Source organism: Papio anubis, chromosome 6 (assembly GCF_008728515.1).
Source record: "Papio anubis isolate 15944 chromosome 6, Panubis1.0, whole genome shotgun sequence".
NCBI classification, from domain to species: Eukaryota; Metazoa; Chordata; class Mammalia; order Primates; family Cercopithecidae; genus Papio; species Papio anubis.
In genome coordinates, this window is record NC_044981.1 from 107,063,605 (window position 1) to 107,088,493 (window position 24,889).

Sequence of the window (24,889 nt, forward strand, 5' to 3'; positions counted from 1 at the left end):
TTCTTACAGAGCTGCAGCTCTAATGGCTAAACTCTCAGCCATATTTGGGTCTCCTGTAAATGAGGCTCCAGCACGACAGTATAGTGGGAGTAGACTGCAGTTACAAAACCCATGAGCGAAAGATTTTGTTTAATAATTTGAAGCCAAAGCTGGGCATGGTCATGCCTATAATCCCAGCATTTTGGGAGGCAGAGGCAGGTGGATCACCTGTGGTCAGGAGTTTGAGACCAGCCTAGCCAACCTGGTGAAACCGTTTCTACTGAAAAAAAAAAAAAAAGGGCTGGATGTGGTGGCCCATGCCTGTAGTCCCAGCTACTCAGGCTGAGGCAGGAGAATCACTTGAACTCAGGAGACGGAGGCTACAGTGAGCCAAGATCATGCCACTGCACTCCAGCCTGGGTGACAGAGCGAGACTCCATCTCCAAAATAATAATAATAAAAATTTGAAGCCAAGGCCAGGATATAGTTTAGTGATAGAAAAGATTTCTCCTTTATTCTGAAGAATTGTGAGTCCTAAAATACAGAGGCAGTTGACTGCAAAGTCAGCTATAACAACTCCCTCACTTCCCAAGAGGGGAATCTAAGACCCAGAGCTTTATAAAGCCCAAAGCGCCCCGCAGAACTTTCTGGCCTTAGTTCGGAGGGCAAGGCAAGGCCTGTGACACGGATGCTGTTTCACAATAAAAACCTCCCTGACCTTCCCTCACCATATTCCACGCCGGACCGCTCAGAGAAGGGAGATGACAGAAGTTACGGAATCATACCTCGGGGAACACAGAGATGCCAGCAATTTCAAGGAGCATGCAGGGATCCAGGTTAAAAAACGACAAGATTCTGTGTTAAGCGTCAGCAACAAAAAGGAAATTAAGAGACGGTGGTGTGTGTGTGAATCACAACAGGTGCCAAGTGCGGGTTACTTTGCCCAAGGGTGCTGGGGCCTGGCAGTCATTCCTCACAGGCTGGTACTGCCCGGGAGGACTTACTGGGCCGCAAGGTCAGGTCCGCGCAGAGCTGCGGGGGCAAAGGGCTGTGACCCGAGGAGCCCTGAGAAAACAAAGTGCAGGTTTCTTGCAGAGAGAAGGGAGAGTCGGTCCTTGTCTACTTCACCCATGACACCATCTGAGTTTTCCTCCAGCCTGTCACTGAAATGACCCTCCCAGTGCAGCGCGGCCTAACAGGAAACTCTAACAACACTATTAACAAAAAGGGACATCGATTCTTCTCTCAGCTCTGCCCTTGACTCTGGGGGCGAGAGCTCCATGACTATTCTCAAGATGTCAGAAGGGCTCTGAAGCTTCCAAAATATCTACAGCTCCACACAGCGACATGGAAAAAGGAGACGGGATTATTCAGAACTTGAGTCTGAACAGCCCGGCTGTTCACTTCATCTCCACACCCTGGATGCAGGACAAGACACAACGGAAAATGAAACTAAATTGTCATCTCTCTAACTTTTCTTTCTCCCCTTTGAGACCAAAAGAAGGGGCTTTGGGAAGCTACGTGTGAATAAGGCCTTAGGTAAAGTCCAGGTAAAACAGTGACATCAACGAAAGGGGAAGCTCAGATCTGTCTTGCAGAGAAAGAAGGTAATAGCCGCATGTGTGTGCCAAGCCTTAATTCAAGGACTCAGCACCTCAGAATTGGAAGGCATTTAGAGAAGGGGGACCGAGTGTCTCAGACCCCAAATAAGGGAGTTGAAGGGGGCTGTCCACCAGGCAGCAAGACGGAGGCAAAGCCAGGGCTGGACCCTCAGCCCACCGCACCGCGCCGCACTGCTCCAGTAACTGACAAATGAAGCGAGCTTCAAATGGTCCCAAAGCTCCAGGAAACACTTAAAGCAAAAGAACGCTGCTCCCCAGGCTCCTGTATTCTTCAAAAAATCTTTCTCAAACCACGGACTTGGGGCTTATGAGATGAATAAATGAATTCTTCAGGTACTCAAGATACTCGGCAACTGCCCCTTCATACATGGTGCAAGGATATTCCCACGTGCTGACCAGTCCCCAGTGCATGCGCCCCAGTTCTACACGATGACAACCACCAGGGAGGGCTGGCCTGGGCCACCGCCGGGACTGTGGTCCTGGATCAGCCGTCACGTATGTACAGATTGTTCCCAAGTTCCTCATCACCTAAAATGATCTCTCTCCCCTTTTACTAAACCAGTACAGACTCCCTTCCCACAGATTGCAAATGACAAACCAGAACATCTGTTTCCATAGTGAAAGCTACCTTGGTAACAAAATAAGCCGAGGATCTGATTTTTTTCTAAGTCTCCTCAGCTCTTCCACCCTCTCACTCCTCCCCTCCCTTCTTTGAGCAATTCACTGATTCAAGGAGCAGGCGTCCCCCTGGGGAGTGGCCGGTGTCCCGGGCAGAAGTGATCTGGGGACCTCTGCCAGCTTACCACTCACCATCAGAAAAGAGGCGCGAATGCACGGATGCCCAGCGCTTCCCTTACCTTCACGTAGGACTTCTCTGTGTCCACAAGCTCCTGGATGACTTTGCGGAGGCGGTCTGCATCAGAGAGGTGGCGGGCCAGAGGCCTCGGAGGAGGATCCTGACTCTCCCGCGGTCCTTCCATGCCGTTGGCCTGAGTTTCGTTAAAACTCCTGCACAGTGCAGTGATCTGCTCAGCACTCTGAGAGAGGACAAGAGGTGGAAAATAATGCACGGGGCCCTCCCTGTTAGTATCCGCTGCCCCCAAGCGCACCAAGTGTCTCTGTCTGTGCCCAGCAGGAATCTCAGAGGGGCCTCTGTGTAGGGCAAAGGGTTTCATTCACCTCAGACCCCTCTGGCTATCATTTCGGATCTGAGTAAGGAAGATGTGCACCCACACTCCTGTTCGGTGTTTACACACAAGGCTCTCCATTGTCACATCAGCTGTTAGGTGTGTCTTTGGACCTGAAAATGCAGAGTCATTGCCTAGGGCTGACCCTCTGCAGTCGAGGTGAGGTAGCTCTGAAATCAAGAAGTTATGGCTTTCTAGGGAGCAACAAGAGCAGATGGCCTCAACAGGCCCACGCGGTCCCCTCAATGGTTGGCCTAATCCAGTTTTCCATCTCCCACACAGAACAGCCCGGAGAGACTCAGGAAAGACACAGCCCAAGAGCATTTTCAGGATGACCTGACCACAGTGGGCCTGCAGTTCTGCCCTCCAGTCTAACCGCTCAGCTCCACAGTTTTGTGGCAAGTAGAATTATGAGTAAAAAGTCTTGAGCTGGTGCACATGCTAGTAATGGAGTAGAAGCAGATGAAGATGGTAACACCCTCACCCTAAAAGGGTGCAGAGCCCTGCAGAGCCCTGCAGAGCGCACAGGCAGGGAGCAGAGGACACATAAGGCCTGGCGAGGATGAGCGGCCAGGGTTCAACCAGCCCCAGGGGAAACCTTCGCGAGGAGGGAGCTAAGCTGGTCTTAGCAGGGAGCCAGGACCAGGCCTAGGGAATGTGGGCTCAGAGGAAATACTCGCTCCCAGTCATGGGAAAGGAATCACATAGATGAAGAGACAAAAAGGAACATGACTATCTGGGGGGACCGCTGGCCTTTGATGCAAGCTCCAATTCAGACAGAAGCACCGTGCGCTGCTGCCTTCTCAAGGACAGCCTATCTGCATCCACCTGCCTTTGGCTGGAAAGCCTCACAGGTGTCTACCCTGAAACGCTTCCACAGTTGCCAGAGCAGGTCAGATTACAAAGTGTCCTTTTACTTCTCATTCTTTCCATTCCGCCCACACATCTCCACCCCACCTCACCACTTCCCCATCTGGAAGGCCGGTGAGGGCAGGGTGGCTTCTTCCTTTCACATCTCCGCCAGCAGCCAGCTCGCTGGTCAGCACAGGAAGTACTCAGCCCGCCTCTGCTGCACTGAAATTCTTACTGAACAACACAGCTGACTCCCAACACAAATGACTGGCATCCATCAAGAGCCAGCAACTTTTTGACTGTCAACTAAAAAACTCTCCTTTTCTCAGCTGAAATGCCTTCATGCCTGACCTCTATCCATCTCTGTCTTAGGTAAGATGCTGAACTTCTCAGCAGCATCTCTTAATATTTACGTAATTCATTTTCTTTGCTTGGATATTGCAGAACACAGCTTACACAAGCATGTTGGTCAACCCGGGTAGCCTGATGCATGCTTTTTATACAATCTGTCTCTTGACAAACTGAAGCACCCCAAAGACAAAACAGGCCACTCTCAACTGCCCTCTCTGTTCTATGCCCCAACCCCCGCCAACACAGTTGTCATATGATGGAAATATACAATCCACATTAAAACTCAACATTGATCTCTGGCTGGTCTTTCAGTTCAATTCAGTGGGCATCAACTGAGGGCCTGCTCTGTCTCCAAAAAAGTAGAAGAAAGTTCCTACACAAAGAGGTAAGACTCATCAAGGATGGAAATCCCAAAGCATAGCCTAAGGCAGTCTGGAATCAACACAGACTTGTGTGGAACAAATGAAGAGTTATAATGCACATTAAATGAATAGAGGCAGCATTTTGGAATCGGTTGTCCAGGAAGGCTTCGGTGAAAGGGTTGTAACATGTCCTGGAGGGAGCGTGCTCCAAGGGAAAACCAGAGAATGTGCCAAAGGTGCAGTGGGAAAAGGAGCCCAGTAATGTTCCAGGCCTACCTCAAGGGGCAGGTAAGGGTGAGATGCTAACAGATGTCTGCCGTGGGAACTCCCAGATGGCTGAGCTCCTTCAATAGAATCGCTTCTCTTTTGAGTGGGCCATACTGAAAAGATAACTGAAAATGTGGAGGCAACTTCGGAGCTGGGTAACACGCAGAGGCTGGAACAGTTTGGAGGGCTCAGAAGAAGACAGGAAAATGTGGAAAAGTTTGGAACTTCCTAGAGACTTGTTGAATGGCTTTGACAAAAGCACTGGCAGTGATATGAATTATAAGGTCCAGGCTGAGGTGGTCTCAGATGGAGATGAGGAACTTGTTGGGAACTGAAGCAAAGGTGACTCTTGTTATGTTTTAGGCAACAGATTGGCAGCATTTTGCCCCTGCCCTAGAGAGTTGTGGAACTTTGAACTTGAGAGATGATTTAAGGTATCTGGCAGAAGAAATTTCTAAGCAGCAAAGAATTCAAGATGTGACTTGAGTGCTGGTAAAGGCATTCAGCCTTATAGAGGAGGCAGAGCATAAACCTTTGGAAAATTTGTAGCCTAACAATGCAATACAAAAGAAAATTCCATTTTCTGAGGAGAAATCTAAGCTGGCTGCAGAAATTTGCACAAGTAAAGAGGAACTGAATGTTAATCCCCAAAACAATCACAAAAATGTCTCCAGGGCATGTCAGAGGTCTTGGCAGCCCTTCCCATTACAGGCCTGCAGGCCTAGGAGGAAAAAGTGGTTTCCTGGGCCAAGCCCAGGGTCCCCATCCTGTGTGCAGCCTAGGGACTTGGTGCCCTAAGTCCCAGCCAATTCAACCATGGCTGAAAGGAGCCAACACAGAGCTTGGGCCATGGCTTCAGAGGGTGCAAGTCTCAAGCCTTGACAGCTTCCATGTGGTATTGAGCCTGCCAGTGCACGTAAGTCAAGAATCAGGGTTTCGGAACCTCTGCCTAGATTTCAGAGAAGGTATGGAAATGCCTGGATGTCCAGGTAGAAGTTTGCTGCAGGGGCAGGGCTCCCATGGAGAACCTCCACTAGGGCAGTGCAGAAGGGAAATATGGGGTTGGAGCCCCACACAGAGTCCCTACTGGGGCACTGCCTAGTGGAGCTGTGAGAAGAGGGCCACCATCCTCCAGAGCCCAGATCCACTGACATCTTGTACCCTGTGCCTGGCAAAGCTGTAGACACTCAACACCAGCCTGTGAAGGCAGCCAGGGGGGAGGCTGTATCCCGTAAAGCCCCAGGGACAGAGCTACCCAAGACCATGGGAACCCATCTCTTGCACCTGCGTGACCTGGATGTGAGACATGGAGTCAAAGGAGATCATTTTGGAGCTTTAAGATTTCACTGTCCCACTGGATTTCAGAATTGCATGGGACCTGTAGCCCCTTTGTTTTGGCCAATTTCTCCCATTTGGAATGGCTGTATTTACCCAATGCCTGTACCCCCATTGCACCTAGGAAGTAACTGACTTGCTTTTGATTTTACAGGCTCATAGGTGGAAGGGACTTGCCTTCTCTGGGAAGAGATTTTAGACTGTAGACTTTGGGGTTAATGCTGAAATGAATTGAGACTTTGGGGGACTGTTAGGAAGGCATGATTGGTTTTCAAATGTGAAGATATGACATTTGGGAGGGGCCAGGGCAGAATGATATGGTTTGGCTCTGTGTCCCCACTCAAATCTCATCTTGTAGCTCCCATAATTCTCCTGTATTGTGGGAGGGGCCCAGTGGAAGATGATTGAATCACAGGGGTGGATCTTTCCCATGATGTTCTTGTATTAGTGAATAGGTCTCACAAGATCGGATGATTTTAAAAACAGGAGTTTCTCTGCACAAGCTCTCTCTTTGCCTGCTGCCATCCACATAAGATGCAACTTGCTCTTTTATTTATTTTTTTGAGACAGAGTCTTGCTCTGACGCCCAGGCTGGAGTGCAGTGGCACAATCTCAGCTCACTGCAACCTCTGCCTCCTGGGTGAAAGCAATTCTCCTGCCTCAGCCTCCCAAGTAGCTGGGACTGCAGGTGCCCACCACCACGCCTGGCTAATTTTTGTATTTTTAATAGAGATGGGGTTTTGCCATGTTGGCCAGGCTTGTCTTAATCTCCTGACCTCAAGTGATCCACCCACCTCAGCCTCCCAAAGTGCTGGGATTACAGGCGTGAGTCACGTCTGGCTGTCATGGGTGTTGCTTAAAAAACTCCCCCACGTGTTGCTAATGTGTGGCCTGCATGAGAACTGCTAGTCTACTCTTCATACAACTTGCATTCTGCTTCGATTTCTGGGAGTGGTGCTGGCTCCAGTGGGATCACCTGTCCCAGGGTCCCCACTGAGGTATGTGGACTGAGCTCACAGGCTAGAGGAAATAGATGGAATCACAGCCATGACTCTGGTGTTCTGGGTGTGGCCCCCTATGAACTGAGCTAAAATGTTCATGATAATGCTCAGACTCCAAGACTCACTGATTTGAAATCTCTATACTGGGATTTGCAGCAGCAGCTCAGACAATATAATTCTGCAGTCCTGAAAACTAACAGTTCCCAGGGCTATAGAATCTATATTAAGCTTGAATATACTGTATAAAATAAGAGCTGATAAAATGCATCATAAGTTTAATGGCATCTGGTGAGATTATGGCTTTGCTTTACTGGGATGTCAAAAATCACACCTAACAATGCAGTGTTAAAGTAACGAGATCTTACAAATAAAGTATCTTGCCATTTTAGAAAACCAGAACTCATTTTATGAACTTTTCTGGTAAGATTAACTTCCAAAAAGTGAATGTTAGCTGAGATTTTTCATAGCAAATCTACTTCTTAAAGTACAACGATTAAGTGCTCAAGTGCTAGAAAGCCACCTTTTACACATTTAACATTTTAGCTGTTGTCTAAGGGAGTTGGTGAGGATTACTTGGGACCAAAAGGAGGCAGGGCCCCCAGAAGGAGAAGAGTAATCATAAACGTGACTTTTCAGATTGTATCTGAAGGAGTCACTGGGGTGGTTACATTTCGGTTCATCCATCGTTCGTGATGTTTATGAACATTAGAGGGACATTCTGGGTGGACCTGATCAGCACTTTATAGGAATAGTGATTATCTGGGCTAGGATGTCTTCACATGCATATGTGGTGACAGGCCTGAAAAGCACAGATGAGACTCAAAAGGCCCGGGCTGCAGTCCAGTCTCAGCCCCTAGCCTTCCATGCGCTCCTGGGCAAGTCTCGATTCTAAGTCTTCAGTGTCCTTCCTGATGAAGAGGCAGCAAGAATGCCTATTCCATCAAGTTACCGCTAAAATTGCCTCTTGGGTCAAGAAGAAAAGGAAACTCGTGTTTGCTGAGCAGTTGCTGTGCGCCAGGCACAGGCAGGAGGTTTCTCATAGAACATGCCAGCATTGCAGTTTTACCATGACTCTCCAGGGCTTTCCAGCTGACAGGTGAGGAGGCTTCAGCCACACCTTAAATGGCACAGGGGGCCCATTCCCCTTTCTAGCTCTGCTCCTCTCTCTACCTCCAGTCCCTCTTTAGCTCTGCTCCGTCTCTAGCTCTGTTCCCCTCTCTAGCTGTCCACACAGCCCCTGCCACTCCCAGGTATTTAGCAGAGCACAGGCAAAGCAATCTAGTTCCTCACGCCTCCTGCTGCCTCTGCCTCCCATGCGGTCAGGGCTCTCCTGGCCCCAGGTGTTCTAGGGATGCAGCCACCTGCCTCTGGAGACCACCTGTGCTTAGAGAGGCAAACACAGCTCATATGCAGACAACTGGGACATCTATTGAGCCTATTCCACCCCCAACCCAGGAATGCTGCTTTAAAAGCAAAAGACTGGCCTGGCACAGTGGCTCATGCCTATAATCCCAACACTTTAGGAGAATGAGGCAGGTGGCTCACTTGAGCCCAGGAGTTCAAGACCAGCCTGAAAACCATAAGGGAAACCCATTGCTACAAAAGATTAAAAAAATTAGCTGGCCATGGTGGCACACACCTATGGTCCCAGCTACTCAGAAGGCTAAGGCAGGAGGATCGCTTGAGCCCAGGTCAAGACCATCCTGGACAACACATAGAGAAACCCATCTTTACAAAAGATAAAAGATTAGCTGGCTGTGGTGGCACACGCCTGTGGTCCCAGCCACTCAGGATGCTGAGGCAGGAGTTCAAGGTTACAGTGAGTTATGAGGACACCACTGAGTGACAGAGCGAGGCCCTGTCTCTAAAAGTAAATAAATACAAGCAAAAAACAGATGATCACAAGCTAGGACTGGGAGTGTGTGAGGATTCAGTGGCATGTGTATATGTGTGTATAACGGCATGTGTATATGCAGAATAAAAAACACGGGCACTTGAAGTGGGGGCCTCAGACTGGTGTTTTCCAGTTCATAGCAATCAATGCCACAAACTTGGGTTCATCACGGGCCTCAGCTTTCATAAAAGAGCATGAAACCAATATTTTCTTTATGAAGTCATAAAACAATTAAATGAAAACATTTTTTCCAAAAACTATGCTATCTGGAAAAGCAATGATATTAAACTCCACCCCCACCGCCAAAAAAATTTTCTCTCAAATTGTTTTTGTTTTGTTTTTTTGAGACAGACTCTCACTGTGCCACCCAGGTTGGAGTGCAGTGGTATAATCATAGCTCACTGCAGCCTCAAACGCCTGAAATTAAGCGACCCTCCCACCTCAGCCTCCCAAGTAGCTGGAACTCCAGGTATATGCCACCACACCCAGCTAATTCTTTTGATTTTTAGTAGAGAAGGGGGGGTCTCACTATGTTGCCCAGGCTGGCCTCAAACTCCTGAGCTTAAGCGGTCCTCCCATCAAACTGCTGGGATTATAGGCATGAGCCACCACACCGGGCCTTTGTTTCAGGTTTTTAAGGTTATACTAAGGTTAATGGTTGATCCTTGCTTGAAAATGATTTTATCTTATTTATAGACAAGGAGCGGCCCACTCAAGAGCTCTGAATTCAGGCAGACGTCTAAGCAGTTATTTTTGTTTTAATGTTATGGATAAGGACATCTTCTTGTCTATTTTCAAGGAGCCCATAAACCCATTTCTTAGGAGTAGCAAGAAAACGGCTTAGGACGATCAAGCAGCTCGCCTAGACCCTCTTTGAAGGGATGCAGGGACAGAGTCTTTGTCAAACCAAGCTCTGAGTCACTCAGATGAACCTTCTAATCTGGGCTCAGCGCAATACTTTTCATTAGAAAAATGCCATGACGGCCTCCTCTTGATGAGAGTTTGTGAAATCTGTTCCCTTGATCACAACAACTTTGATATTCTCTTTTGTCTTACTTAGAGACATCACAGCCTGAGGCCTTTCAACTTTCCTGTGAGTTCTGGAATCTAAAAAAAAACTACTATGGGATAGGTACATCACATTACCCAGAACTATTTCAAGACGATGCCTGAAATTTCGTAGCTACTGCATGAAATACGTGGCAGGAGTCCACTGCATCAGAAGCTGAGCTACGGGTGCCCGCCTTTCCTGGCTCAGGGTGCAGCTGTGGCCTCATTTAGGGATTCTGGGTACTGCAAACTCTTGTCAATGGCACTCGTTTATATTGCTTGAGCTCAGAAAACACTTTCAGTCTAAGAAAAAAGGTTTAAAAGTGCTGCCTAATTTGGGGTGATGTTGCATACAGAAACAAGGATGAAGGACAGCATTTGCAGTGTGTACTATATTTCAACTCCTGGTTTAGAGGAAAAGCATGTTAACTTTGGGGGGAATCCGAAACAGACATAACCAACACAAAGCTACAAGGAAAGAGGCTGCCACGCTGTTCGGTGAGCTGGTCCCGTCACTTTGCAGTATGATCTTTTGGCAGATCCCTGGCTGCCCCTCATGGCCTCCTCTCCCTCTACATGCTGACCCACTCTGTGTTGAGCCATAGGCCTGGACTGAATCCTGACCCACTCTGTGCTGAGCCATCAGCCTGGACTGAATCCAAGTCTAATGTCCTCAGAGTTTCCCCAGGACATCAGTCAGAAGAACTAGGGTTCTGCTGCTTCTCCTGCACCTAAATAGAAAGCTAGAAAAAATACAAAATACATTTAGGCCTGAGACAAACAGTCAATTATCCTTAAGGAAAGTCAAGCCCCAGGAAGGGTGTGGTTTATATGGTTTGTGTTCTCATACACTGAGCACTTACAACATTCCCAGTTCATTGTCTGGAAGGCATGAGGAGGCTGCACTACGAAATAATCTCAGAGCGCAACGGCACTGTCAGCTGTCACACTGGAACAAATTCATTAAGTCAGAAAAGTTCCCTTTAGGAAAAGAGAAAAAAAAAAAAAGACTGAAAATTGCACAAAAGACTTTTTCTCAACTCACTCTGAACTTCGTGAAAGTCACTGTCTAACTTACAGAAAGATCTAATATTATCCTCAAATATCACTGGCAGGGATGGAATCTAGAAGGACCACAGAGGGCTGAATGACTTCCCAGTTTTGTTTGTTTGTTTGTTTGTTTTTGGAGACGGAGTTTCGCTCTGTTGCCCAGGCTGGAGTGCAGTGGCGTGATCTTGGCTCAGTGCAACCTCTGCTGCCTCCTGGGTTCACGCCATTCTCCTGCCTCAACCTCCCATGTAGCTGGGATTACAGGTGCGTGCCACCAAGTCTGGCTAATTTTTGTATTTTCAGTAGAGACAGGATTTCCGTTTCATCATGTTGGTAAGGCTGATCTCAAACTCCTGACCCCAGGTGATCTACGTGCCACGTCCTCCCAAAGTGCTGGGATTACAGGCGCGACCCACCGTGCCCAACACAGACGATGCTCTTGAGTGGAGATGGATCCTGCACACCTGGACTGCACATGGGAACAAGGGGCCCCTGGCCTGCACATTCAGCTGCAGCTACCCTGGGCCACCCCACTGCAGCCAGGTCAGGATTCTAGGGCTGAACTCTGTTAAGTGCGTGGGGGGAAGCTGGCAGGGCCCACAGGCCGATAGAGGGCAACCCCCCATCCAGTTTCTCCTGGACTGGCATGCTCGGTGGAGCTGAGGAGGAAAAGGGCAGCATGTCAGTCCCTTGGCAGGTACAGTGGGAGTTAAAAAAACAGGTTCAAGATCCTAGTGACGTTTACAGTTGAGAGACAAACCATTCATTTGATAGTGATACACTGAAAATTCCAGGGAAATGGCATGGAAGTTTTACATTTATCAAAATGGTACGAAAAGGATGAAGAAATGCTGCTCCAAAGAGCCCATATTATTTGTCTTCTAGACTAGACGGTTCCATTTCCAAAGGTTCTATTTCCTGGGCAGAATGAGAACATAAACTGAAAGGAAACAGTCACCTAAAGAAATTGCGGTATGAATAGGAGCTATATGCAGCAGCTGCCAGTGATGCCAGAGACCAACATCTGCTGACCAGAAGAGAAGGACATGATTTACTGGTAAGGGAAGAAAGTAGGGCCGGGTGCCATGGCTCACGCCTATAATCCCAGCACTCTGAGAGGCCAAGGTGGGCAGATCACTTGATGTCAGGAGTTTGAGACCAGCTTGGCCAACATGGTGAAACCCCATCTCTACTAAAAATACAAAAAAAAAAAAAAAAAAAGCCAGGCTTGGTGGCATACGCCTGTAATCCCAGCTACTAAGGAGGCTGAGTTGGGAGGATTGCTTGAACCCGGGAGGCAGAGGTTGCAGTGAGCCAAGATCGTGCCACTGTACTCCAGCCTAGGTGACAGAGTGAGACTCTATCTCAAAAAAAAAAAAAAGGTAGGTCTGCCATTTTAAAGTAATTTTTATGTATATTTACTACATATAAATATGCAGGCATAGATTTTTATAAAATTGAACTACATGCATAATAAATGCAGTGGTTAACACTGCCTTTTAAGTGATTTTAATCTTTTGGCTTATCTGAGCTTTCTCATTTTTTTATAGCAGTTGAATTTTTACAATTTTTAATGGAATCTTTTCCTACCACTTAAAAAAAAATGACTTGAGGCAGAAAAGGCCTGATAAGACATTCTGCTTCCATAAAGACACTAATGAACAAGAATGGCACCATCACTCCTTGAGTCTGGCTGGGAAGACAAGCTTTGAGCAAGTCATTCACCGGTGACCAGTGCCTGAAGTGTGGGGTCCTACGGAAACACAACAGAGAGCTACTCTGGTTGGAGCAAGGACGGGAACAGCTAACAATGGAGTCAGGGTTAAAGTCAGCTAAACTACGTACAGCTTGGGGCTGGGGGAAGCACAGAGTGTGTCAGGAACTGAAGGCTAGTGTAACTGTGGCCCAAGGCAGGACAGGCAGGGTCTGGCAGGTGCGAGTTAGGAACTATGGACACCGCAAAGACAAGAAGGGCATGAGGTGGTGAACTTTCTATGAAGGAGACGAGCTCAGGGGAGAGCAGGGATGGGTGGAGGAGACCTACCTGGAGGTGAGTTCAGCAGCCCCTACCACCTACTGGACACATAGCTTACAGGTGACAGCATGATGGGCTATGTGGTGGATGTGCACTCTCGGTGCTACAGGTGTCACCTGGTGATATGGTTTGGTTCTGTGTCCCCACCCAAATCTCATCTTGAATTGTAATAATCCCCATGTGTCATGGGAGGGACCTGGTGGGAGGTAATTGAATCACGGCAGTGGATTTCTCCCATGCTGTACTGGTAATAGTGAGTAAGTCTCACAAGATCTGATGGTTTTATAAAGGGCAATTCCCCTGCACACGCTCTCTTGCCTGTCGCCATGTAAGATATGACTTTGCTCCTCCTTCGCCTTCTCCCATGATTGTGAGGCCTCCCCAGCCATGTGGAACTGTGAGTCCATTAAACTTCTTTTTCTTTATAAATTACCCAGTCTCAGGTATTTCTTCATAGTGGTATGAAAATGAACTAATACACCTGGGCTCTGCCCCCTTTCATGATCCAACTGCAAGAGTAAAACTCACACCAAGGGCCTTAGAGTGTGCTTGGGATTAAGCTTTCCTTCAACAATTACTTTTTTCAAGACAGGAGACTTAGGCACACAGGCTCTGAGTTAAAACCTTGGCCATGGCAATGACCAGTGGTGTGATCATGGCTAACTGCTCCCTGACTCAGTTTACTTGCCTGAAAAAGCAGGGATCACATTTAAAGGGTGGTCGAGAGCATTCAGTGAGATAAAATATGTAAAAATACTTAGCACAGTACAAGGATTCCACAAAGACCAGGGCTCAATGAAAGTTATAATTTGCACAGGGCGTTCAATGTCTCAAGTTCTTCTATTTTTACAAGTATGGAAGAATAAATTTTCCGAGTGCCCCAAAGGAAGGGCAAGAACAGTCAAATTCATCCATCAGCAGTTTCTTACTGGGCACCTCCTGTCTGCCAGGCTCTGTTCTGGGTGTGGGGATAAAAGGCAGAAAGAGACGACAGGCACAGTGACAACAAAACTCAGTATCTCAATAAAGTGGAGAGGACTATGGGGAAGAGTAACACAGAGGGGAGGCGTGCAGAAGGCCAGGGCTGGAATGAGCAGCTCCAGTCATGTTCAGAGAGGGAGGAGGTGGGTGGCCACCGCTGTCTGGAGGAAATGTGGACTTACTTCCCCGAGAAGGCAGAGGGCATGTGCATGTCCCAAGTGGCAAATCCTCGGTGCCTAGAGGGCATGCCCCAGGAAGGCAGGTCAGAGCTGCATGCTGGAGAGAGGAAGCGCCATGGTCACTGCTGTGGGGCTTCCCAGACCAGAGTCACAGGCAGGGCCCCTGCTCCCCAGGAGGAAGCAACTGAGCAGCTGGTGGCAGAGCAGTGGGAACAGGAGGAGCGTCGGGCTTGTGTGTCCTCGCTGCCTGCCTTCTGCTCGGTTTCCTTATTTAACAGGAGTTTGGTCGGAATTCAGGAATGATTAAGATGTTCTCTCTGCCAAGGAAGTTTCAAGGGCCGGTGCAGCATTTCTACACAACCAGCCACCTCTTTCACATAAAATTCTGGGAGTTTCAATGTTACCCTTAAGGCTAATCTGTCTAATGGATGCCTCCTGTGCCAGGAACTGCATTTTTCTCTAACCCATTTTTCACCCGGAAAGAAAGATAAGGCTTTGCTTCTGATTAACCTGTGCACCAAGAAAGAGGCACATGGACCAGAACTTTTTCTTGACTTCTGGATACAAAACTATGACACTTATAGTATAAAAAACTCTAATGACCCCACTCTGAAACAAACAGGTGAGTCAAGGTGGATCATCAGAGAAGGGGTCAGCAAACTAAAGCCTGCGGGCCAAATCCAGCCTGCCACTTGTTACTGGAAATAAAGATTTATTAGAATTCTGCTACAGTCATTCCTGCTGTCTGCTCCTGTAAATAAAGTTTTATTAGAACTCTGCCATGCACACTCATCTCCATATTGGCTATGGCTGCTTTCACGTTATAATAAAGAGTTGGCTAGTTTTGATGGGCTACAATATTGACTATCTGGCCCTTTACAGGAAAAGTTTGCCAACTCCTGTTATAGAGAGATGAACCCAGATCAAAAAAGATTCTTCTTTTGAAATAAAACTCAAAATAATTTATAAAAATTCATTCTGAAACTTTTCAGTATGTAAAGTATAAATTTTTTAAATGACTTTTATATGTTGTTATTTGTCTAGAGACTACAATGATACTTTAATTCACACAAGGTATAAAAACTTTTATGTCGTATCCTTTCAACTATGTCAAAACAACAACAACAACAACACACCTGCCTGCTTACCCAGCTCAGATCCAGGGCTCAGAAAAACAATGCCTAATTTCTCAACAACTTTTACTGTATTTTGTGTTGCTTTTTGATAAACGGGATAATTCTTTTTGCTTTTCCTGTGTCGTGATTTGGGGCATTAAGACATACTTAAATTCTTTGTGATAACCTTATATCATGTTACATTCATTCTAAGTACACTTATCTAATTAAAGAAGCCTCTAAACCAGTATCTTTCTGCTTGATTTTGGGGGAAAACATGTGCTCAACTATGACTTTTCTTATCTTTTAATATTACCCTCCATCTACACTTTCTCGTCCAGAAGTATTTATCCCAGTTCACAGCTCTCTTTTCATTCTGTCCCTTCAATCTTCTCATAGCCTAACTTGTATTCTGATAATCACATAAATTAGTTTAAACTTTCATATTTACAATCTCTCTCTCTTCTGTGGTGTTTTAACATTTTCATTCTAGCTGGTTTCCATGATTACCCCAATTTTATCAAACACAACATTTCTATTCCAGGGTTATGTCTCTGACTTAATTCTTGGCAAATGATAATACATTCTTGAGCAGTTTTTGCAAGAAAGGTCTTTATTTTATTTTATTTTTTAGAGACAGGTTTTTGCTCTGTTGCCCTGGCAAGCAGTGGTGTGATCATAGTTCACGGTAATCTCAAACTCCTGGGCTCACGTGATCCTCCTGCTTCAGCCTCCCCCACGTTTTGGGATAACAGACATGAGCCATCATGCTCAGCCAGGAAAGGTCTTTATTGTTACATACTCTGAGACTGTATTGAGTTGAGACTTTTTTCTTTTTATATATTCATGATTGGACACTAAAGCGCCAAAAAGATTATCACTTTATTTGAAGACAAAATGTGTCAATAACAGCAACTATAACCAAATTATTGACAGACTAGAGCTCTGACAAATCTTCGTTAGCCACCAATTTCCTGGGCAGGTAGAGTCTATCCTACGGAGGACTGAGGACAAAATTCAGTTGAACACTGGAAGGGGGAGATCCCACACTCTTAGCCTTAACAGTTCAGGCTGTGTCCACCCAGCTTTGCTTAGGACAGCTCTGCCCAACTACCTGAGCCCAGACTGTCCCTTAACTAAGCCCTCCCTCCCTTTCTCTGGCTCCCTAGAAATTGATTTTCTTTCTAGTTGTAATCCATGTGGGTTCCTGCCTGCCTTAATCTAGAAAACAAAACAAAAAATAGAGCAGCACCTGGCTCCCAGGTACAGACCAAGCACTCTGCTCTGATAATAGTTCTAAGATGCTCAGAAAATAACTCGGTTGCACCTATTCCAGTTCATCGCTGACAGTCCTCGGGCATCTTAGATGCACTTCTAGACTGCTGACGAGGCTGCGTCCTCTGCTGGGTCTCTCCAGCTGTCACAATCTACCTGCTTTTGGAACATAAGTCTGGGGTCTCCACATCCTCACAGATTCCTCTTGTCGACGGGGGGGGTAACCAACTTTGTAAATTAAGCTAAAGAACCAAAAAGTCGTGTCCAGATTTCTAACATCATACCTTGCAAGTTCACAAATACAGTCGTTCTACCTTTAAATCAATTCAAGAGTGAATACACCCATACGCTATGAGTCTGATATTTAAACACAGTTTTCTCTCCTTTCTTCTACACGCAGTGCCATGTTCTCCTTACTAGGCAGTGTGGTGTCATGGGAAGAAGTGCTTTAGAAGCTGGCAGGGCTGGGTGCGATCCGTGGTACAGTCACTGCCTAGGACACACTGGTCTGCCAGTCGACATCTCTGGATTTGAGTTTTCTTATGCTAAATGGGGGTGGTAATATCTGTTCAATACGGCTGTGGGGAAAACGGGTTTAAAGTAGTGATGTATTTAAAACACATTGTATTCTCCATGGGCTAAGTCTCCGCAGCCTGGCTCAGCACCCTCGCAGTTTATTTACAAAGCCATTCCGTGTGCCTCGTCTTTATTTCACCTCACAGCCAGGAAATAGTTGTGGAAATGGAATCCCACTTTCTTAACAAATAAGGATTCAGGGGAGTGAATGATTTTTCCAAAGCCCGCTGTGAGTGCATGGAAAGCACCAGCACTTCTGGTCCAAGTATCTTTTCACTTTCTGCAACAGCAAATTAAGAGACAAACATCTACTTTCCCTTCCAACTTAGTAGAGCAGGAGGGAAAATCCTTCTAGTTAACTCTCCTGTTTCTTATGTATCCCACTCTCCGAGCACATACTGCAAATGTGCTATTTGGGATGGCCTTTGCCACGGGACAGTCAGAGCTAACTCAAGATGACAGCAACTCAGCAACAGAGACAGGGGCACAAAACAAACAGCTTGACTTGCCCTGGATCATTCTTCGTCAAAAGAAACCAAGCCACAGTTTCACTGACGGGGACAGATACACAGGGGCACAGGCTCTGACTTGGGGGAATGAAGGGGACTATGTCTCCACCTGAATTTGTTGCAGACAAATTATGAATTCTTAAAGATTTTTTTAAGCATTTAAATTTCACCATCTGCAATCTTTTTTTCTTCCCTGCCCTCCCCAGGCCCCCCCACCCGAGATGGAGTTTCACTCTTGTTGCTCAGGCTGGAGTGCAGTGGCATGATCTCTGCTCACTGCAACCTCCACCCCCTGAATTCAAGTGATTCTCCTGCCTCAGTCTCCCAAGTATCTGGGATTACAGGCACGCACCACCATGCCCAGCTAATTTTTTTTTAGTAGAGATGGGGTTTCACCATGTTGATCAGGCTGGTCTCAAGCTCCTGACCTCAAGTGATCCACCTGCCTCGGCCTCCCAAAGTGCTGGGATTACAGGCCTGAGCCACCACACCCAACCTACCACCTGCAATCTTTTGTTTCCACTTAAAAGCAGAGCCCACAAAGATGCTCAGACAGATAAGGGGGCTACTGAGGCTGAGCAGCCTTGCATCCCATTCCCCGCTGGTACATTAGTATCTTATGACACCCTCAGCAGTCACGCTTACCTCTACTGATGGCTGTTCTTTCCAGTTTCATGGATCAAAGATGCCTTTCATCACTTATGAGGAATGGGATGGGGGCAGGGAGACAGGGTCCAGGAGCTAGGACTTTGTCTGAAATCACATCCTCTTCATGCTTAGAAAGCCCTACACTTTCTCTTCTAATATTGGCTTAAAATAATGCTTGGAATCTGGTTTCAAAAAAATTGGAGCTTCTGGGAGGAAAGTCATAAGTGTATAAAACATCGAATTATATGTTAATATCCTGGCAACCTTAATTAGGCAGGGGTACTGTCAAGGACTACTTGCCTTAAAGTGAACACAGATACCCTGCATGCCCCTTTAATTATAGTTTTTGTTCAATGTTTTTTGCTGGATTTGAGTAATACAATAGTCATGTCTGGCACCCTCATCAACAGGTTCTCGAAATAATGATAATCTCGTATGGAACAATACCTATCTTTATTTATATAAGTATTTATCTGAGACTTTACGACTCTATAATCTACACTGAGTTCTAACAGAAATGGAATAAGATTTAAACTAAGAACTATCATTTTCAATCAATTGCTTGACAGTTCTGATCAAACTTCTTAAAAATAGAAATCAATAAATACATGGGAACCAAAGCCAGGTATCCCTGGTGGTGAGAAGAAGAGCTGGAGATCTAGGGAAGACGGCAGAACCAGGACACTCCAGCAAGAAAAAGACGGAAGAGACAGAGTGAGGGTGACAGAATGTGAATGGAGACTTTCTTTAAAACCCCACACCACACTTAGAAGTTATCTGTAAGCCTCACGTTGGATTACTGCTTCATCGTCCACCTTTCTGCATCTTGGTAACTCACCTGTAAAAGCCCCAAATTCAAGACCTTGGTGCTCAAATGAGAGGAAGGCAGAGCACCTGCCTGTCCTGATGTGCATGTCACCAGGGCGCTCAGAGTGCCCTTTATCTATGCCTGAATGAACCAAGAAGGGAGTAAATTCTTAAAAATCCCAGTTGGGTGCGGTGGCTCATGCCTGTAATCCCAGCACTTTGGGAGGCCGAGGCAGGTGTATCAACTGAGGTCAGGAGTTCGAGACCAGCCTGGACAACACAGGGAAACCCCCGTCTCTACCAAAAATACAAAAATTAGCTGGGTGTGGTGGTACATGCCTGTAATCTGAGCTATGCTGGAGGCTGAGGTGGGAGAATTGCTTGAACCTGGGAGGCAGAGGTTGCAGTGAGCCAAGATTGCACCACTGCACTCCAGCCTGGGGACAGAGTGAGACCCATCTCAAACCAACAAACAAACAAATAAATAAATAGAAAATCCCAAAACCAGCTGAGAGCGGCGTGCAAGGTAGGAAGATGGCAGGACTCCTCCAGGCATGCAGCATTGTGGTTTCTGAGCAGTTGGTGATGAAATCCCCGGCTGTGCAGATGCCAGGTCAGAACCTTCTAAGCAGCTGCGCATCTCAGAGCCTCCTCCTCTGCCAGGTGTTTTCTAAAAACACCAGAGGACTCAGGTGGCAGCAAAGAATGAGAGAGTGCAAAGGCAGGTGAAAAGCAGAGGCAGCAGCATGCGCTGGAAGCTGAATAAACACAGTCGGGATGTGGAAGGGGCAAGAACCAACAAAAGGATGAAAGAGGGAAAGAGAATTGGGGGTGCCTTTAAAACAAACCTCCATTCTCCTCCTTCGTCCCACACTAATGACATATCCATGTTTTTCTTGCCCTTTTCTTCATGTTATTATCAAGACAGCAGGAGATGAATTTACAAAACGAATGATCCCATCTTTGCCTTCAACAGTTAGAAGCTGGTGTTTGATGGTGAAAATACCATCATGTGTACCTGGATGAAGCGCTCCCAGACAGAGTTTTTCCATGACCCCTCCTCCCTCAACTCCAGAGCGTGACACACACATCTACTCTTAGCTGAGTCTACAGAGGAAATTGCAAAATGACTCAGAACAATTTCTCACAACTTACTTTTCCAAAAGCAAAAGCAGCCATCACCGTGGAGCTGGGACTTTATCACAAGGTGAGAATCTGCTATGAGTCACCAAAGGCATAGAAAATGCCTTGAAACTCAAAACACATCTTCATTTACTCGGTACAAGGCTTCCACCGGACTACAATCTCTACGCAACAATATTTACAGAAGGCATCAGGGTGACGATTTCAGAACTTTGAACGATGGTGAGCATTCGAGAAGGCCTCAGTGAAGGGGATTTAATGAGTGAATGAACGATACGACACTACGCCCACCCCCTTGGTAAATATTAAAATACCAGATGAGATTCCAGGCACCCACACAGGGGCAAGCCAAAATTACACAGTAATTGTGCCTATTACTTCTCTAAAGGAAAAAGGGCAAACGGCAACAAGGGCTTAGCTAATTTGCTGACAGGAAAAGGGGCAAGAGTGAAATTCACCGGCAACACCCTTGCCGGGGGAGGGGAACACAGGAGCCGCGGCTGCCTGAGCTTCCCTTAAGCTGAGCGTATAAAACAGCCGTCCTAGTCCATCAGACAGCTATTTATTTTACTAAAGAGATCCATGAAAGTTTGGTTTGGGATCAAAATGTTAAACTTCTTACTCCAAAAAAACCCATTTTGTTCACTAATGACAGAAAATAAAACTTTCAAAATGCAGAAACACCCCGGCACCTAATGCTGCAATTGGTTTTCAACAATCTGGCTTTGCATCCATTGAAGTGCAGAGTAAAAAAAACGTTAAAAAAAATCTGGTGATGTCTAACCACCATCATCAATATAATCTATGCTGCTCTCAACCTAATAATTTATTTGCCATCTAGGGGTTGTTATTTATTTAACATTCCTCAACATCTCTTAGCACATTAAAAAAATAAAGCATTAATAACTAATCTCGGCCGGGCGCGGTGGCTCAAGCCTGTAATCCCAGCACTTTGGGAGGCCGAGACGGGCGGATCACGAGGTCAGGAGATCGAGACCATCCTGGCTAACAAGGTGAAACCCCGTCTCTACTAAAAAATACAAAAAACTAGCCGGGCGAAGCGGCGGGTGCCTGTGGTCCCAGCTACTCGGGAGGCTGAGGCAGGAGAATGGCGTGAACCCGGGAGGCGGAGCTTGCAGTGAGCTGAGATCCGGCCACCGCACTCCAGCCTGGGCGACAGAGCCAGACTCAGTCTCAAAAAAAAATAAAAAATAAAAATAAAAATAACTAATCTCACCCAAGCAATTAGACTAAGATAAAAACAAAGTTCAGAATACCACTTGTCTACATAAACACAGTGCTTTTCATATTGTAGGTACTTGATAACTGATTCTGCAATATCAGTAATATTAAGTCAAGACAGAGGCTAGGCTCTTCAGGTGTTTACTCAAAGTAAGGATCACGAACTGACGGTTCATAAATTCCTAAATGGGAAAGCCGTGAAAAAACATTGTAAGACTGAGGAGCTCCCTGGACTTGTCTGCAATTTCTAACATACGTGCATAAGCACTTTTCTGGGGACCCATAGCTTTCATCAGATTCTCAAATGGTCTGCTTGAAATAAGTTCCTAAATAATATAAGTGCATAAAAGAGTGGAGAGCGTCTGGAAATACGGAGTCTAACCATCCTGACCTTCGCATACCATTCTGAGAAGCCTCCACAAATCTTAGCGGTTTTAGCTTCAGTGAAATGCGTGAAGCGCAATAAATGACCGAAGCAAATTCTAATAGGGTTCTGCTAAGATTCTTCTTCTAAGCAGCTCTGCATATTCATGGGGATAAAAAGGGACATCCAGCAGAAAGCTGCTTCGGATCAGGCATTCAGGCAGAAAGACAGACAGGGAGACACATCAGGGCAAGACAGCTGGTCAGACGGACCCTTCAGTTTCACAGATAGGGAAGTTTGACGACTTACCCAAGGATGAGGAAATGGCTCCTCAGTGTAAGACTTAGGGCAAAAACCCCATGTGCTTTTTTTGTTGTTTTTTTTAAACAGAGTCTTGCTCTGTCGCCCATGCTGGAGTGCAGTGGTGCAATCTTGGCTCACTGCAACCTCTGCCTCCCGGGCTTAAGCAGTTTTCGTGCCTCAGCCTCCCAAGTAGCTGGGATTACAGGCATGAGCCACCGTGCCTATCTAATTTTTGTATTTTTAGTAGAGATGGGGTTATACCATGTTGGCCAGGCTGGTCTCGAGCTCCTGGCCTCAAGTGATCCACCCGCCTCAACCTCCCAAAGTGCTAGGACTACAGGTGTGAGCCACCACACCCAGCCACCCATGTGTTCTTACTCCAAGTGTACCCCATGTCGAGGTGGCTTCCCCTAAGAATAGGCAAGAACAGGCCGGGTGTAGTGGCTCACGTCTGTAATCCCAACACTTTGGGAGGCCGAAGAGTGTGGATCACTTGAGGTCAGGAGTTTGAGACCAGCCTGGCTAACATAGTGAAACTCCGTCTCTCCTAAAAATATAAAAATTAGCTGGGCATGGTGGCGTGCACCTGTGGTCCCAGGTACTGAGGAGGCTGAGGAATAAGAATTGCTTGAACCCAGGAGGCAGAGGCTACAGTGAACCAAGACTGCGCCACTGCACTCCAGGCTGGGTGACAAAGCGAGACTCAGAAAGAAAGAAAGACAAGAAAGAAAGAAAGAAAAAGAAAGGAAGGAAAGAAGGAAGGAAGGAAGGAAGGAAGGAAGGAAGGAAGGGCAAGAACCTGCAAATGGTATTTACACTGAGGTTAGTTTGGCCTAAGAAATCAGACTTCCTGCTTTCTTTTCCCACAGAAAACAAAATGGTATCAAGGTCTCCATAGCTCCATCTCTAATCCAGAAGCCCAGAAAGGAAATAAAGATCTAGAAATAGAGGGCTGAGGGGCATGGAGATGGAAGATGGAAGACAGAGGATGGACCTGGGAAAACACTTGCCGTTCAACCCCATCTTCACTCTCATCCAGGTGGGCAAAATTAAAGGGGAGATCTCAGGCAGCTCTGGCAGGAGGTCCCCCGCTACCACCTAAGTTGCAGGGAGCTGGCTGATGACTCCTTGAACTTGGCTTTTTGTTTGCCTTGAAGAGGTGAAACATGTCCCACTTCAAGTGTCATCTCAGATAGGATGAGAGCAAAACCATGGCACCCGCTGTTTCAATGGAGAGAAAAAGTAAGGAGAAGCCTATATCAGAAATAAATGTGGCAAATCAATCATTAGGTGAAGATCAGCATCTCTGCTCAGTCAAGGCCAAATCTTTGTGTGTCCTCAGCTCTGAGTAGTCTCCAAGTCACTTTCCTGTGCATCACTGTCCCAGCAGGATGAGGAAACGGGGGGTAATTATCTCTTCAAGTTAATTTCAGAGCATTCTACCTGACAGGCCTTGATCTTCCAGCCCACCCCAGCGCAGTGATTCACACTGCAGCTCTCACAGCGCTGCTCTCTACAACCTCTCCTTTTTATTTCTTGATTTTGTGATTCTGAAGATGACTCTTAATAATAACTTGGTTTTTTTTTTCTTTCCCAAAAACACAAGATGAAAGATAAAAGTCTGGAGAAGAAGAAAGCAGGGACAGAGGAAGGCAGGTAGGAAAATACTGTGGCACAGACAACAGGAGGAGAAAGAACCAAACACCACATGTTCTCACTCATAAGTGGAAGTTGAACAATGAGAACACATGGACACAGGGAGGGGAACATCACACACGGGGGCCTGTCGAGGGGTGGGGGGCTAGGGGAGGGATAGCGTTAGGAGAAATGCCTAATGTAGGTGATGGGTTGATGGGTGCAGCAAACCACCATGGCACATGCATAGCTATGTAACAAACCTGCACGTTCTGCACATGTAACCCAGAACTTAAAGTATAATAATAATTTAAAAAGAGGTAAGATAGGCTTATTATCTATAACTTCAAGTTTAAAATGATGTCTTCTTTTTGTCCCTAGTTTGTAATGCAAATCCCTATTTTTTCATTAAACTCTTCTCTGCTAAAAAAAAAAAAAAAAAAAAGAGGCTGGGAAGGCAGCTGTGCTGACGAAAGTACCACAGTGATCCAAGGACAGAAAGGAAAGAGGAAGAAGGGCAATCAGCGACCTCCCTGCATCCTTCCAACCTCACCGTGCGCCAGGCGCCATCGTCCTTACTTTCCAGATCAGGAGACACAAGCACTGGTGGGACCAGGCTGGCCCAGGGCTCCTGGGGTTCTTACTGTGCAGCCCGCCAGGGCACTGGACCAGTCTCGCCAGGTTCAAGTCCCCCGGCCTTGCATGATACTCTGCTCCTAGACACACGTGTATTCCATGTTTAACGGAGAAAACACAGGCCCTCTGGCACAGCTGAATGCAGACTCAGAGCCCCAGCCAAAGTGTCATTCAACAACTCAACACCCCCATGTCTGAGTTTTAAAAGCCTCCCTGGCAAAGGCACAGCCAGCTGAGGACTCATCAGGCAACTTCCTGTTGCTGGCAATTTCCCTTTGGCCCCAGTTAGCCCACAGCACAGCCCATGCCAACAGCCCCAGTGCCCACTTTCTAGTTTGCCTCTGTCCAAGGACCCACTTGGCAGGAGGAATCAGCCCAGCTGACGGGAAGGGCCAGTTGCAAGAAATGGCGAGAAAGGTTACCAGCAAGTTTCTTCCGCTGCCTTCCTGCCACGCTCTGTTGTTCGTCCCTCTCTACAGGACAAGCTCTCC

At 46.7% G+C, this 24,889-nt stretch overlaps 1 protein-coding gene across 1 annotated transcript in view; it reads right to left on the reverse strand.

Moving 5' to 3' along the window:
• Positions 1-24,889, reverse strand: part of TIAM2 (TIAM Rac1 associated GEF 2) — a 133,648-nt gene that overhangs the window by 14,587 nt on the left and 94,172 nt on the right. The window contains 1 exon segment of the mRNA XM_031667712.1: positions 2,459-2,638. Within this exon segment, the coding sequence (XP_031523572.1) occupies positions 2,459-2,638 (180 nt within the window).